This window comes from Palaemon carinicauda, chromosome 5 (assembly GCF_036898095.1).
Source record: "Palaemon carinicauda isolate YSFRI2023 chromosome 5, ASM3689809v2, whole genome shotgun sequence".
Taxonomy (NCBI): Eukaryota; Metazoa; Arthropoda; class Malacostraca; order Decapoda; family Palaemonidae; genus Palaemon; species Palaemon carinicauda.
Genome location: NC_090729.1, coordinates 112,468,685 through 112,483,397, shown reverse-complemented (window position 1 = coordinate 112,483,397; position 14,713 = coordinate 112,468,685). Strand labels below are relative to the sequence as shown.

General features: G+C 36.4%; 1 protein-coding gene across 1 annotated transcript in view; it reads left to right on the top strand.

Moving 5' to 3' along the window:
- The first annotated feature begins 2,873 nt into the window (after positions 1–2,873).
- LOC137640513 (peptidyl-prolyl cis-trans isomerase 6-like) overlaps positions 2,874–14,713 on the top strand; it is a 34,887-nt gene continuing 23,047 nt past the window's right edge. Inside the window, exons 1-2 of the mRNA XM_068373039.1 lie at positions 2,874–3,345; positions 10,838–11,042. Of these exons, the coding sequence (XP_068229140.1) occupies positions 3,241–3,345; positions 10,838–11,042 (310 nt within the window). The 5' untranslated portion in view covers positions 2,874–3,240. The remainder of the gene's footprint in view (positions 3,346–10,837; positions 11,043–14,713) is intronic.

Sequence of the window (14,713 nt, the reverse complement as noted above, 5' to 3'; positions counted from 1 at the left end):
CTTCATTGTTAACTGTTAACAGAACCGGTTGCCGGTTGGACAAGAAATAGCATGTTTGTATTTTGTGCCCTTCTTGCCGGGACCTAGTGTGTATATATACTCGATATGTCGTAATAAAGTTACTCATCTCGCCTTTGACTCACAACTTACTCTTGGCCCGTCACACTTAGTACGCTTATCCTTGCCACAGATTCTTCAAACCAATAACAAAACCAAAGCGACTGTCAATTTGCTAAAAGAATTATTCGTAATAATACGGGAGTCAGTGGTAACCTGCTTTCTTTTAAAGGTTTTAAATACCACTCATGAATGGCAGAGGCAAGGGACAGTGATATTCCCCTATCAGGCAGGACAATGTCCTAGAGACTGACCATATACAGTATACATATAATCAGTGCCCAAGACCCCTCTCCATCCAAGCTAGGACCAAGGAGGGCCAGGCAATGGCTGATTTTTGGTTTGAAGGAGGCTTGGTTTATCTGTATTATTCAAAATAAACTTGGCTTAGCTGTCTAGCTTAAAGGAGGTTTAGCTTAACTGTCTTGTTTAAAAGATACTTGGATTAACTTTCTGGTATAAAAGATACTTGGCTTAACTTTGTGGCCTAAATGAGGCTTGGCTTAACTGTTTAATTTAAAAGATACTTCGCTTAACTTTCTGGTTTAAAAGATGCTTGGCTTAACTCTCCAGCTTAAAGGATACTTCGCTTAACTTTCTGATTTGAAGTAGGCCTGGGTTAACAGTCTGGTTTAAAGGATACATGGTTTAACTGTCTGGTTTAAAAGATCGATGTCTTTATTAGCAATATACTGGCATTATATACAGTTAGGACTGTCAAAGATGCATCCTAGTCATATAGGATACGCTAAAGCTGTATAACTTTGCAAAGGAGGTTTCTATACTTCAGAACGTTTCTTCACTGAGGAACTGGGTAAATATGGTGTAACCCATAACTCATTAGAGGTAGATTATCTGTAATGATGTTACTCTAAGAAGCTTAATCAATCGTTGAAATCGAGTAATCATTTTGTTTTCCAATTGGGGAATGAATACTTATTAGGGAAATATATGTTGTTGCCCTTAAGTGTAACTACAGACTCAGATTTTTTTTTTTATAGATATTAGACTTTAATTACCTTCCTTTGTTTACGTCAAATCCTGATATTAATAGATTAAAAAGACATAAAAATATGATAAAATCGTGAGAAATGACATCTCCATCACGCCAGGATAACAGGCTAAATCAGGATTGAAGAAGTAACAAACAGAGGAAGTCACTATAGATAGATACGAAAGATATGTAGTAAAATGTCTACCACAGCAGAAACAAAACATACTGAACAAGGAAGGCGTGTTGAACTATCAATCACAAATGTATCAAAAATAATTAAAGGCAAGAATTAGATGAGTGGCTAGGAGGAAACACTGGTTTAAACACATTTCAGATTAATTTTCTGGTTGGAAGAAGGTTTGGCTTAACTGTCTGGCTTAAAAGATACTTGGCTTAACTTTCTGGTTTGAAGGAGACGGCTTAACTGCAATGGTTTGAAATTCTTTTGGCTTAATTATCAGGCTTAAAGGAAGCTTGGTTTAACTGTCTGGTTAAAAAGATATTTGGCTTAACTTTCTGGCTTAAAGGAGGCTTGACCTAACTGCAATGGTTTGAAAATTTTTTGGCTTAATTATCAGCCTTAAATGAGGCTTGGTTTAACTGTCTAGTCTAAAAGATACTTGGCTTAACTTTCTGGTTTGAACCGTCTGGTTTAAAAGACACTTAATTTAACTTTCTGGCTTAAAGAAGGCTTGGCTTAACTGCAATGTTTTGAGCATTTTTTGGCTTAATTGTCAGGCTTAAAGGAGGCTTGGCTTAACTCTCTGGTTTATAAGATACTTTTCTTAACTTTCTGGTTTGAAGAAGGGTTAGCTTTAACCGTCTAGTTTAAAAGATACTTAACTTTCTGGCTTAAAGGAGCCTTGACTTAGCTGTCTGGTTTAAAAGATGCTCAGCTTAACTTTATAGTTTAAATCAGTATTAAACCGTACTTATCAAGTGTGTGCATAAGTGTTATAATAAACCTGTCCCATGTCAACGGATAATGAGACATCGGAACATGGGTTTTTTTTTTCACTTTATTACAAAAAGGTACGTGAATACACTGTGTACAGCTGATTCTCTCAGGTGAGTACCTTGTCTAATGAACGCACAAAGGCTACTGACTACCCCTCGCAAGCAAGATGCAATCTTGCTGCAACATGCTGAATTGTTAGGCTTTGTGGAATTCTCCTCTGTGATGGAAATATACTATCACATACAACACCACATGATTATAGAGTTCATTTACCTTGACGTATAAAACTCACATTTTTCATACAAGGATTAGGACAATGGAAATTCAATTACGAGACAGCTTTGGACGTCTTTGCATTAAGGCAGATTTTCCTTCAGCCAGCATGAAGCAAAGACCAAGAGCTGTTGCATCAGCCACAGGAAGTGGCTTTAGACTCGTAACAGCATTACAGTCTGGGTCCCTTCTGAGGGAGAATGGACTCTCTAGCACGAATGGAAGCCATAGAAATCAGGTGGGATATGTGCGCACCAGTGCCAAGAAACGTTGTTGGAATTTAAAAACAATTTTAAAGTTATAAACAGCAGATTAATTATAACGGAAGATTCATTTTTCATGACCCTCAGCCATGCAAGGTTTTCTTATTTCCAGGATAATTTTTATGGATTTCTAGACGTTTGTTAATTTGGGATATAAGATTATGTAGGAGGAAGGGATGGAGGGAGGTATGTTTCAGATGGGGGTAGAGGTTCTGGGAAGGGGGGAAGAGAAGGAGAGGGGTTTATTTGTTAGTTTAAGGGAGTGACGCTTTCACGGGTAGTTGGTTCATAGCTTTTGTAAGCACTGGACATGCGAACGTGATTAGCGAAAAGTGACAATCATTTCAAGGGGAGATCATTGCATTCATCACGACCTAAAATTCATGGGGTTCAAGTGTTATAAAATCTCAAGATAAAGATAAATAGTATTAATAAATGGATTATATAGAAAAAATCTATAAAAATTCCTATATACCGAAACGTACATGAGTGACAAATAACAACTTGGAATCAAATGAAACTTTGATATATATTAAAAAAAGTACAAAAACCCCCAAACTCCCCCTGACAGAATCTAGAAATCCAAAGGGTAATTTTTACTATAAATTCTGAGAATCTTTACAAAATTGGGCACGATGAAGTTTAAATTACCCAAATTCTCCCTGGTCCGCCTGTTTATCTTCATCATCATCATGCCCACCACAATGGTCTTCGTCACGATCGTCACCAATCAATCAAGTGTAAGTCTATCCGTCATACCACCGCCAACGAAGTTGGAAGGAGGTTATGATTTACTCCCTGTTTGTGTGCGTGTATGTTTGTTTGTGAACAGCTTCCTGGGCAGAATTTTAATCGTAGGGTAATGAAACATGCAGGGATTAACTGTTATGTAAAAATCTGGAAATATTTAAATTTGGGAAGGTCAAGGTCAAAGTTCAAGCTCAGGGTCAAGCAAAATGTCCAAATCACGTTATCAGCCATAAGTCTGGACATCGTTGTCACAGAGACTTCAAACTTGGGTCATATTTGAGCGTATGAAAATCCACGTCAATTAATATATGTTAAGGTCAAAGGTAAAGGTCAAGGTAGAGCAAAAGGTCGAGAAATAAGCTGCTGCGGCGGAGGTCTGCGCTCTACTTAGTGCCCCTAGAGTCTTTACTTTTTTCATTTATTCATCTCGTGTCATCAGATTGTGGTGGCCTATTGGAAACGTCCCTGCATGCTGATATGCCAGGCTGGGGTTCGAGTCCCAATCAAGATTTAGTTTCTTGTAGTGTCTGCAACCTCACCATCTTTGTGAGCTAACGACGGGGTTATGGGTGAGCTTATAAGTCTACGTGTTGTGAAGTCATCATCAGCCATTGCCTGGACCTCCCTGGTCTTTGCTTGCATGGAGAGTGGGTTTGGGCACTGACCATATATATATATATATATATATATATATATATATATATATATATATATATATATATATATATATATGTATGGTCACCGCCCAAGGCGCCTATTCATCCAACCTAGGACCAGGGAGGGACAGACAATGGCTGATGATGACTCCGCAGCAGGTAGACTTATAAACTCTGTATATATATATATATATATATATATATATATATATATATATATACATATATATATATATATATATATATATAGTCAGTCTTTAGTGCATTGTCCTGCTAACTGGAGCATTATCGCAGTCCCTTGCCTCTTCCAGTCCTGAACGACCTTTAAACGGAAAGTCTTTCCCTCTTTTCGTACAAGACTCTCAGCCCCCTGTTTGGAAGCCAATTTTAGTGGCCTTTTAATCAGCCCTCATTTGGTCCATCAGAGGTTTAAAGGTTTAAAGGTCGCTCATGAATGGGAGAGGCAAGGGACAGGGACATTGCCCTATCAAGCAAGACAATGCTCTAGAGACTGACCATATATACATATGATCAGCGCCCCAGCCCCCTCCACCCAAGCTAGGAAGGCTAGGCAATGGCTGCTGATGAGTCAGCAGATAGACCAGTAGGCTCCCCCAAATCCTACATCCTTAACTCACAAGGATGGTAAGGTTGCAGCGACCAAAGGAGCTAACGAGTTTGAGCGGGACTCGAATCCCAGTCTGGCGATCACCAGTCAGGACGTTACCACATACGTTCAGGACATCACAACCCTTAATACTAATTAGCAAGGCTTAATTGCCTACTGCTATATTCCATTAACCATCATTTCATATTAGCTTCATTAATGAGATATTTTTTTATCAAATAATCTCGTACTTAGATAATTAACCAATAATTTTTAAAATCTAACTTTTTTTATTAAATGACATTAGCATCAGATTTCTTAGGCCTATATATTAATAACGTCTGATATTTATGGTTAGAAAATTTCTACTTTATTATTATTATCATTATTATTATTATTACTTGCTAAGCTCCAGCCTTAGTTGGGAAAACAGGATGCTATAAGCCCAAGGGCTCCAACAGGGAAAATGGCCAAGTGAGGAAAGGAAATAAAGGAAAACTACAAGAGAAATTTAAGAACAACTTTCCCCGTTATTAAGTAAATCATCCCCACATTTCCGTTATTTAAAGTAAATCATCCCACTTTTCCTGTTATTTTAAGTAAATCATCCCAACATTTCCGTTATTTCAAGTAAATCATCCCTCTTTTCCCGTTATTTTGAGTAAATCATCCACACATTCCGTTATTTTAAGTAAATCATCCCACTTTTCCCGTTATTTTAAGTAAATCATCCCCACATTTCCGTTATTTCAAATAAATAATCCCACTTTTCCCGTTATTTTAAGTAAATCATCCCCACATTTCCCGTTACTTTAGGTAAATCATTCCGACTTTCCCCGTTATTTTAAGTAAATCATCCTCACTTTTCCCGTTACTTCAAGTAAATCATCCCCACATTTCCACGTTGCCTTAAAAAATCATCTCCACTTTTCCCGTTATTTCAAGTAAATCATCCCCATTTTTCCCCGTTGTTTTAAGTAAACTATTCCCGCTTTCCCGTTACTTTAAGTAAATCGTTAAAATTTTTATTTTTTTTTATTTTAAGTAAATCATACCCACTTTTCCCGTTATTTCAAGTAAATCATCCCCATTTTCCCCCGTTATTTTAAGTAAACTATTCCCGCTTTCCCCGTTACTTTAAGTAAATCGTTAAAATTTTTTTTGTTATTTTAAGTTAATCATACCCACTTTTCCCGTTATTTCAAGTAAATCATCCCCACTTTTCCCGTTATTTTGTGTAAGTCATCCCCACTTTTCCCGTTATTTTATGTAAGTCATCCCCACTTTTCCCGTTATTTCAAGTAAATCATCCCCACTCTTGAACTCGATAAAAACGAAAACAACCAAGATTATCAATCTTGCAATATCCTTTGACTTTCACTAATTATATAACAGCAAACTTCCAAAGAAAGGCCAAATCATATCAAGAGTTGTTATTAACAAGATCTATTCTTGTGATATTGAAGGTAAACTGTTTAAAAGGTCATTCATAAACAGCCCTCAAGTAAATTCTCCCTCTTGAAAAGGGGGAAATATGATTACTAATAGTTCATCACAAGCTTAGGCGTCTCTTCATAGATTAATCATGTCTAAGAGAATTGCTCCCAACAAATCATTATGATATGAAAATATTTACAGATTGTTTCAAATTATCAGAACCTAGATATATGTATACTGTAGGTTCTAGAGCATTTAAATATGCAGTCCCGAGACTATAAAATAAGCTCCCACTGGACATCCGAAAGACTGAAGATATTAAGGATTTCAGGAGGAAACTGAAGACTTTCTTGTTCTTTAAGTGCTTCGATAGTGTGGATTTGACAATGGACGAGCAATATGCGGTGTGAAATGTTAAATGCTTTAGAATGAACATGATAAAATGACTGTGAAGGTCCTGTAGGGTAGGGCTCCCCTGCTGTATAGGACCCGAAAAGTAAGGTTCCCCTGCTGTATAGGAACCGAAAAGTAGGGTTCCCCTGCTGTATAGGACCCGAAAAGTAGGGTTCCCCTGCTGTATAGAACCCGAAAAGTAGGGTTCCCCTGCTGTATAGGACCAGAAAAGCAGCCTTTAAAGTAAAGTAAAGTAAATCCCTTTTTAGAAATTATGCGAACTCAGATGATTGTTTCAATCTTTAAAAAAAAAATCCAATAACTTATTACAGAATTATAAAGACCTGCTCAGTCCAGCATAGTTGTCATGAAACATGATTAAATCTTTTAACTCCAGCAAATAAGACTACCTAAAAAATAGGGGAAAATTATTTCCTTCAATTAATTTTTCATAAAAAAAAGGCTAACCTACACTCCTTGATCTTAAAAATTATGTATATATGTGTATATGGACGCGTGGAATGCATTAAAGTATATTTCCTTTATTTCTTATGGGAAATAAATGGCTTTAGTTTACGAGTATTTTGGTTTGCGAGTTCCCTCCCAAAATGAATTAAACCTGTAAACCAAGGTACCACTGCTAGTATTTCCCTTAATATATTTCTTCTTAGAAACTTAATTAGTTCTGACACGCTGTCTTAATATAATCTTGCTCTTATTTCTAAAACATATGACATCATGTATACTCGCGAATCACATACAGTAGTCCCTCCACTTCGATCATTTTTTTTCGCCAACAGCCTCAGTATCAAAATCCTCCCACGTGTGCTCAGTTCAGCTAACTTCTCCAACAGTTATATTACAAACAGTTCAATTTCCTCGTCTATTGGGTAATCTAAACAGAGAATTTGCACACGGCCTGATATGATGGCTCATGGCTTGCCTAAAACTGGCCTACAGCTCTTTAGGACCGAGAAGCATGTTTAATAGGATGTATTGATTACTGGGATTATTGCCAATTTTGTGATTTCATAGATCCTTTTACCCCCAAGCTATTTGGAACTTTCAAGCACATTTTGCTATATATTTTTTTTTTAAATTACTCTAACAACCTTAATTTTTGTCATAGAGAGGTCAGGTTGGTCTCATTCTTTTGGAAAATGCCTGAAGTTTCTCATAAAGTTATCAAAAATATGCAAAAAAAAATGTAAATAACAGTTTTTTGCAAGGACGTACCGGTACGTCCACTGGGGGTAAAAGGGTTAATACATTAGATAGCATAAGAAACTGAGGCCATATGGGAATGAAAAGATAATTACTTGATAAAGAAAAATTGTCCATGCTAAAAGTCAAAAAGACAAGCACATATGTATTCACAGACAATTTTTTTTATATAATCACATTTGTATGATTAAAAATAAAATTGAATTAAAAAAGTATTCATGCTTTCAAAAACACATCATTCAAACAGTAAAGAGCGAATTAGTTAAAAATTATCTATATTGGTTCTCTTGAATTTGAGAGCTTAATCATAACTGATTTACTCAAAATATCAGAAATATTTCAGGTAAAGACTCAACTAATTTAGTACAATCTAAAATATCTAAAATATAATAGAGGCTGGCCTGCAGTCTTTTGACTAGTTCAAAATAGTTCGAGCTATCCTCCCCTATTAAAACATATAATGCATAAGCTTATATTGTCAGCGAACCTGATTTGATTTACGGAATTTGGGCCATATCACTGGGAGTTCTTTCCTCTGATAGTCTCTAAAAGGTATTTAACTCTTCCAGAAGGCTAACATCAGTAGGGAATATCATCTGTACACCGACAGATAGGTTGAAGGGCTTTCGTTTTATCTTCCCCACTGTCACAAGACTCTCTTAGCAATTTTTAAACGTGTCGACAATTTGATTTTACGTCAGGAAATATTTTATAAATTTACTTGTAATTTTCTTTGATCTAATTTCATCTTCTTTCTTGGCATTTCTAAGCCTATAACAGCCACATGGCCCTCCACTGAGGCTGAGGTGCCATTCAAAGCTGAAGTACAACTTCAAGAAAATTCTGCAGTAGCACGAAGTAAAGATGAAACCAATATGGGTGAAAAGAAACGCTAACAGAGGTAAAATCATATGCTGGAAAGTAAGTGCAGCTATCAGCCGAAAAGATGCTGCTAAGGCCCTTTGGTAAGGCCTACATTGTACCATGTACTGTGCTAGTGTATAGAGAAGCTTCTGAGCACAGACACCATAACTGAAAATAATCAGCATAACTGGATGAATGATGGGACCTCAGACCCAATTATAAACTGCACAAATTACGCTACATTTACCATCACCTCATTTCACCAATGGATATGATATATCTTCGATTTACTTATTTCATTAAAACATTCACCATCTTCTTTATCAAAATGATTTTTTCATCGATGAAATCCACCCTCTTCGGTAACCAAATTAATTTTTTAATGATGAAATCCACCATCTGCTTTAACCAAATTCAGTTTTTTATGATGAAATCCACCATTTTCTTTAACCAAATTCGTTTTTTCCTGATGAAATCCACCATCTGCTTTAACCAAATTCAGTTTTTTTTATGATGAAGTCCCCCATCATTAACCAAATTCATTTTTTCATGATGAAATCCACTATCTTCTTTAACCAATTTCATTGGTACCAAATTTATTTTTTCATGTCTATGACACATTGGGTTTGTGCATGTATTGTACCACTATATAAGGGTAAGGGACATGTGCATGAGTGTTGTAATTCAAGAGGTATTAGTTTGATGAGTGTAGTTGGAAAAGTGTATGGTAGAGTAATGATTAATAGGATTAAGGATAAAACAGAGAATGCAATCTTGGAAGTACAGGGTGGTTTTAGAAGAGGTAGGGGTTGTATGAATCAGATTTTTACAGTTAGGCAGATATGCGAGAAATATTTAGCAAAAGGTAAGGAGGTGTATGTTGCGTTTATGGATCTGGAGAAAGCATATGATAGAGTTGATAGGGAAGCAATGTGGAATGTGATGAGGTTATATGGAGTTGGTGGAAGGTTGTTGCAAGCAGTGAAAAGTTTCTACAAAGGTAGTAAAGCATGTGTTAGAATAGGAAATGAAGTGAGCGATTGGTTTCCAGTGAGAGTGGGGCTGAGACAGGGATGTGTGATGCCGCCGTGGTTGTTTAACTTGTATGTTGATGGAGTGGTGAGAGAGGTGAATGCTCGAGTGTTTGGACGAGGATTAAAACTGGTAGGCGAGAATGATCATGAATGGGAGGTAAATCAGTTGTTGTTTGCGGATGATACTGTACTGGTAGCAGACACAGAAGAGAAGCTTGACCGACTAGTGACAGAATTTTGAAGGGTGTGTGAGAGAAGGAAGTTGAGAGTTAATGTGGGTAAGAGTAAGGTTATGAGATGTACGAGAAGGGAAGGTGGTGCAAGGTTGAATGTCATATTGAATGGAGAGTTACTTGAGGAGGTGGATCAGTTTAAGTACTTGGGGTCTGTTGTTGCAGCAAATGGTGGAGTGGAAGCAGATGTACGTCAGAGAGTGAATGAAGGTTGCAAAGTGTCGGGGGCAGTTAAGGGAGTAGTAAAAAATAGAGGGTTGGGCATGAATGTAAAGAGAGTTCTATATGAGAAAGTGATTGTACCAACTGTGATGTATGGATCGGAGTTGTGGGGAATGAAAGTGATGGAGAGACAGAAATTGAATGTGTTTGAGATGAAGTGTCTAAGGAGTATGGCTGGTGTATCTCGGGTAGATAGGGTTAGGAACGAAGTGGTGAGGGTGAGAACGGGTGTAAGAAATGAGTTAGCGGCTAGAGTGGATATGAATGTGTTGAGGTGGTTTGGCCATGTTGAGAGAATGGAAAATTGCTGTCTGCTAAAGAAGGTGATGAATGCAAGAGTTGATGGGAGAAGTACAAGAGGAAGGCCAAGGTTTGGGTGGATGGATGGTGTGAAGAAAGCTCTGGGTGATAGGAGGATAGATGTGAAAGAGGCAAGAGAGCGTGCTAGAAATAGGAATGAATGGCGAGCGATTGTGACGCAGTTCCGGTAGGTCCTGCTGCTTCCTCCGGTGCTTTAGATGACCGCGGAGGTAGCAGCAGTAGGGGATTCAGCATTATGAAGCTTCATCTGTGGTGGATAATGTGGGAGGTTGGGCTGTGGCACCCTAGCAGTACCAGCTGAACTCGGCTGAGTCCCTGGTTAGGTTGGAGGAACGTAGAGAGTAGAGGTCCCCTTTTTTGTTTTGTTTCATTGTTGATGTCGGCTACCCCCCAAAATTGGGGGAAGTGCCTTTGGTATATGTATGTATGACACATAAGATAATCACACCTCTAACAAAAGCTGCATTAATCCCTCTCCTCTCCCCCAACAGGCACGATACTACAAAGTGACCCACGAGGTCTACTTCGACATCGACGTCGACGGCAAGCCCCTGGGCACCATGGTCTTCGGTCTCTTCGGAGAAACGGTTCCCAAGACGGTCAAGAACTTCATCACGTTTGCCACCAAGGGCTACAACGGGTTGAAGTACGAAGGCACGAGATTCCATCGGGTCATCAAGAAATTTATGATACAAGGTAACTCCGGGGTTTACATCCTAATTTTACTTATTCGTTCGCTTATTACCTCCGCCAAAGAAGTTGGGAGGAGGTTATGTTTTTACTTATTCGTTCGCTTTTTACCTCCGCCGAAGAAGTTGGGAGGAGGTTATGTTTTTACTTATTCGTTCGCTTATTACCTCCGCCAAAGATGTTGGGAGGAGGTTGTGTTTTTACTTATTCGTTCGCTTATTACCTCCGCCAAAGAAGTTGGGAGGAGGTTATGTTTTTACTTTTTATTTCACTTATTACCTCCGCCATATTAGTTGGGAGGAGGTTATGTTTTTACTTATTCGTTCGCTTATTACCTCTGCCAAAGAAGTTGGAAGGAGGTTATGTTTTTACTTTTTCGTTCGCTTATTACCTCTGCCAAAGAACATGGGAGGAGATTATGTTTTTGCCCCTGTTTGTGCTTGTTTGTGTGTTTGTGTGTTATGTAAAAAGCTGGAAATTATTAAATTTGGGAACGTCAAAGTCAAAGGTCAAGTTCACGGTCAAGCAAATTGTCCAATTCACGTAATCATCCATAAGTTTGGACATCGTTGTCACAGAGACTTTAAACTTGGTTCATATTTGAAAGTATGAAAATCCACGCCAATCAATACATGTCAAGGTCGAGCAAAAGGTCGAGAAATAAGAGAGTGCCTCTCTAGTTTGCTTTTATTGAAAGAATTTCTGTTGCAAAGACGTATCCGTTATAGTAATAATCAGCTCTTTTAGATGAAGGAAACTTCCAAATCAAACCATTGTTCTCTAGTCTTGGGTAGTACCATAGCCTCTGTACCATGGCCTTCCACTGTCTTGGGGTAGAGTTCTCTTGCCTGAGTGTATACTCGGGCTCACTATTCTGTCATATTTATCTTCCCCTTGTTTTTTTCTTCAAGTTTTCATAGTTTATATATGAAAGATCTATTTAATGTTGTTACTGTTCTTCAAATATTTTAATTGTCCATTAATTCTCTTGTAGTTTATTCATTTCCCTTTTTATTTTCTTCACTGGACTACTTTTTCATGTTGGAACCCTTGGGCTTATAGCATCTTGCTTTTCCAACTAGGATTATAGCTTACCTAATAATAATAATAATAATAATAATAATAATAATAATAATAAATTACTCGAAGAACAGATTTTGCGTCCAATAATTGACACTTTTTGTCAACTATGTATGTACCGTTATCTATCTATCTTTTATCTGTTCTTGTTGTCCTTAGTGCTGTGATCTCCATTTCCCTTTAAAAAAAAGTCCACATTAGAGATATTTCTTTCTTGGGTCGGATGATACATATCAAGTATCTTAAGGAATAACTGATACAAAGAGTAACAATTATAAGAACTAGAGGGGCGCAGACCTCCGCAGCGGCAGGTTATTTCTCGACATTTTGCTCTACCTTGATCTTGGGCTTCCTAAATTTAATAACTTCCAGCTTTTTACATAACAGTTAATCCCTGTTAGTTTAATTATTCTAAGATTAAGATTGTGGCCAGGAAGCTGTTTAAAACAAACACACGCACATACACACACAAATAGGGTAAAACATAACCTCCTTCCAACTTCGTTAGTGGAGGTAAAAAGACTTGAGTCAGACACTTATAACGGAAATGAGATTAGGAAAATAATAACAATAATATTTGATAATAATGAACCATAAAAGTCTCAGAAAATCGATTTATGCAATATGGGTTATAAAAACTTCAAACCCCCCCCCCCCCCCCCCCCCAGCCAACCACGATAAAAGTTTATTCATTAACTTTCCCGTTTTGATTCAAAGTAAATATAAAAAAATAAAAAAAAATGAGAAGATAAAGGCACTCTGTGATTTAATTAATTAAGCCCTGTCTATTCAAATTGATTTTTTATGCAATAAGTTTAATAAATATTTTCCAATAAAAAAAATAAAAAATGTGCTTAATCTCATTTATCTGGAGCAGTCAATCTCGACTCAAAGGAACTTCAGAATGTAACACTCCAAGACTCTCTCTCTCTCTCTCTCTCTCTCTCTCTCTCTCTCTCTCTCTCTCTCTCTCTCTCTCTCTATTCAAGTTTTATGTAATATGTGATAGAATACTATGATTTTATTGTTTTTATAGCTTTAATGTACGTTTTCTAAACTTGGTGACCTGATGTATATAGAAAACCCAATGTATTATTGGAATAAAGGTTGTTATTATTATTATTATTATTATTATTATTATTATTGATAATGATAATAATAATAATAATAATAATAATAATAATAATAATAATAATAATAATATTAATAATAATAATAATAATAATAATAATAATAATAATAATTATTATTATTATTATTATTATTATTATTATTATCATTATCATTATTATTTTTTTTTCTCTCTCTCTCTCTCTCTCTCTCTCTCTCTCTCTCTCTCTCTCTCTCTCTCTTAAACAAAATCGATATATTATCTGACGATAAGATTAGTAACCAGAGACACAGATATACAAGTAAATTCCGGAGCCGATTCTAAAATTTAATATCACCAAACCACGTCTTAAAATGGTAAGGTTACACTTAACTTTTTTTAAAGGCCGCTCATGAATGGCAGGGACAAGGGACAGTGACATTGCCCTATCGAGTAGGACAATGCCCTAGAGACTGACCATATATACTATGATCAGTGCTTAATCGTCTTCTCCACCCAAGCAAGGACCAAGGAGGGCCAGGCAATGGCTGCTGATGACTCAGCAGATAGACCTATCTGAGGTATGTAATGGCAAGGAAAGATATATATATATATATATATATATATATATATATATATATATATATATATATATATATATATATATATATATATATATATATTCATATAAGCCATATATTATACTCCTAATATCTGGATTCTCTCTACGTCGGGATCAGAGACCCAAGAGGGAATCAACTCAAAGATAATAGCTTCTGGTCGGCCGGGGAATCGAACTCGGGCCCAAGAAACTGATGTTCCATTGACTTAACGACTCAGCCATTCTACACATTCTACACATATATATATATACTGTATACATACATATATATATATATATATATATATATATATATATATGTATATATATATATATATATAGAGAGAGAGAGAGAGAGAGAGAGAGAGAGAGAGAGAGAGAGAGAGAGGAAAATTTAAAGATATCAATTAACCAAATCCATATTAGCAAAAATAAACAAATTTTTCTTCATCTAGAGAAATCCTAAATTGAAAAAAAAAATTGACCAGCAGATATATAGACCTCAAAATTTCTCTTCCATAGGATGTTTCTCAATGTGGGATTACAAATGAAGTATTTGTTGTTTTTAATGGTATCCTTTTCTCTCTCCTCTTATGGAAAGTATAAAACTTCAAGGGATCCTTTTTCGTTCATCTGCTGAACAAAGGAAGCGGAGGATTCCCATCTCCAAAACAATGCGGATCAATCTATGTCTGTCTGTCCGTCGGTGTTCTAAGTCAGATATTTCCTTAGATAGATAGACAGATAGATAGATAGATACTTATATGAACACACTCACACGCACACATCATTGGTAATTTGTAAAAGTTATTTCCCCCTGATTAGATTATACAATTATATATATATATATATATATATATATATATATATATATATATATATATATATATATATATATATATATAT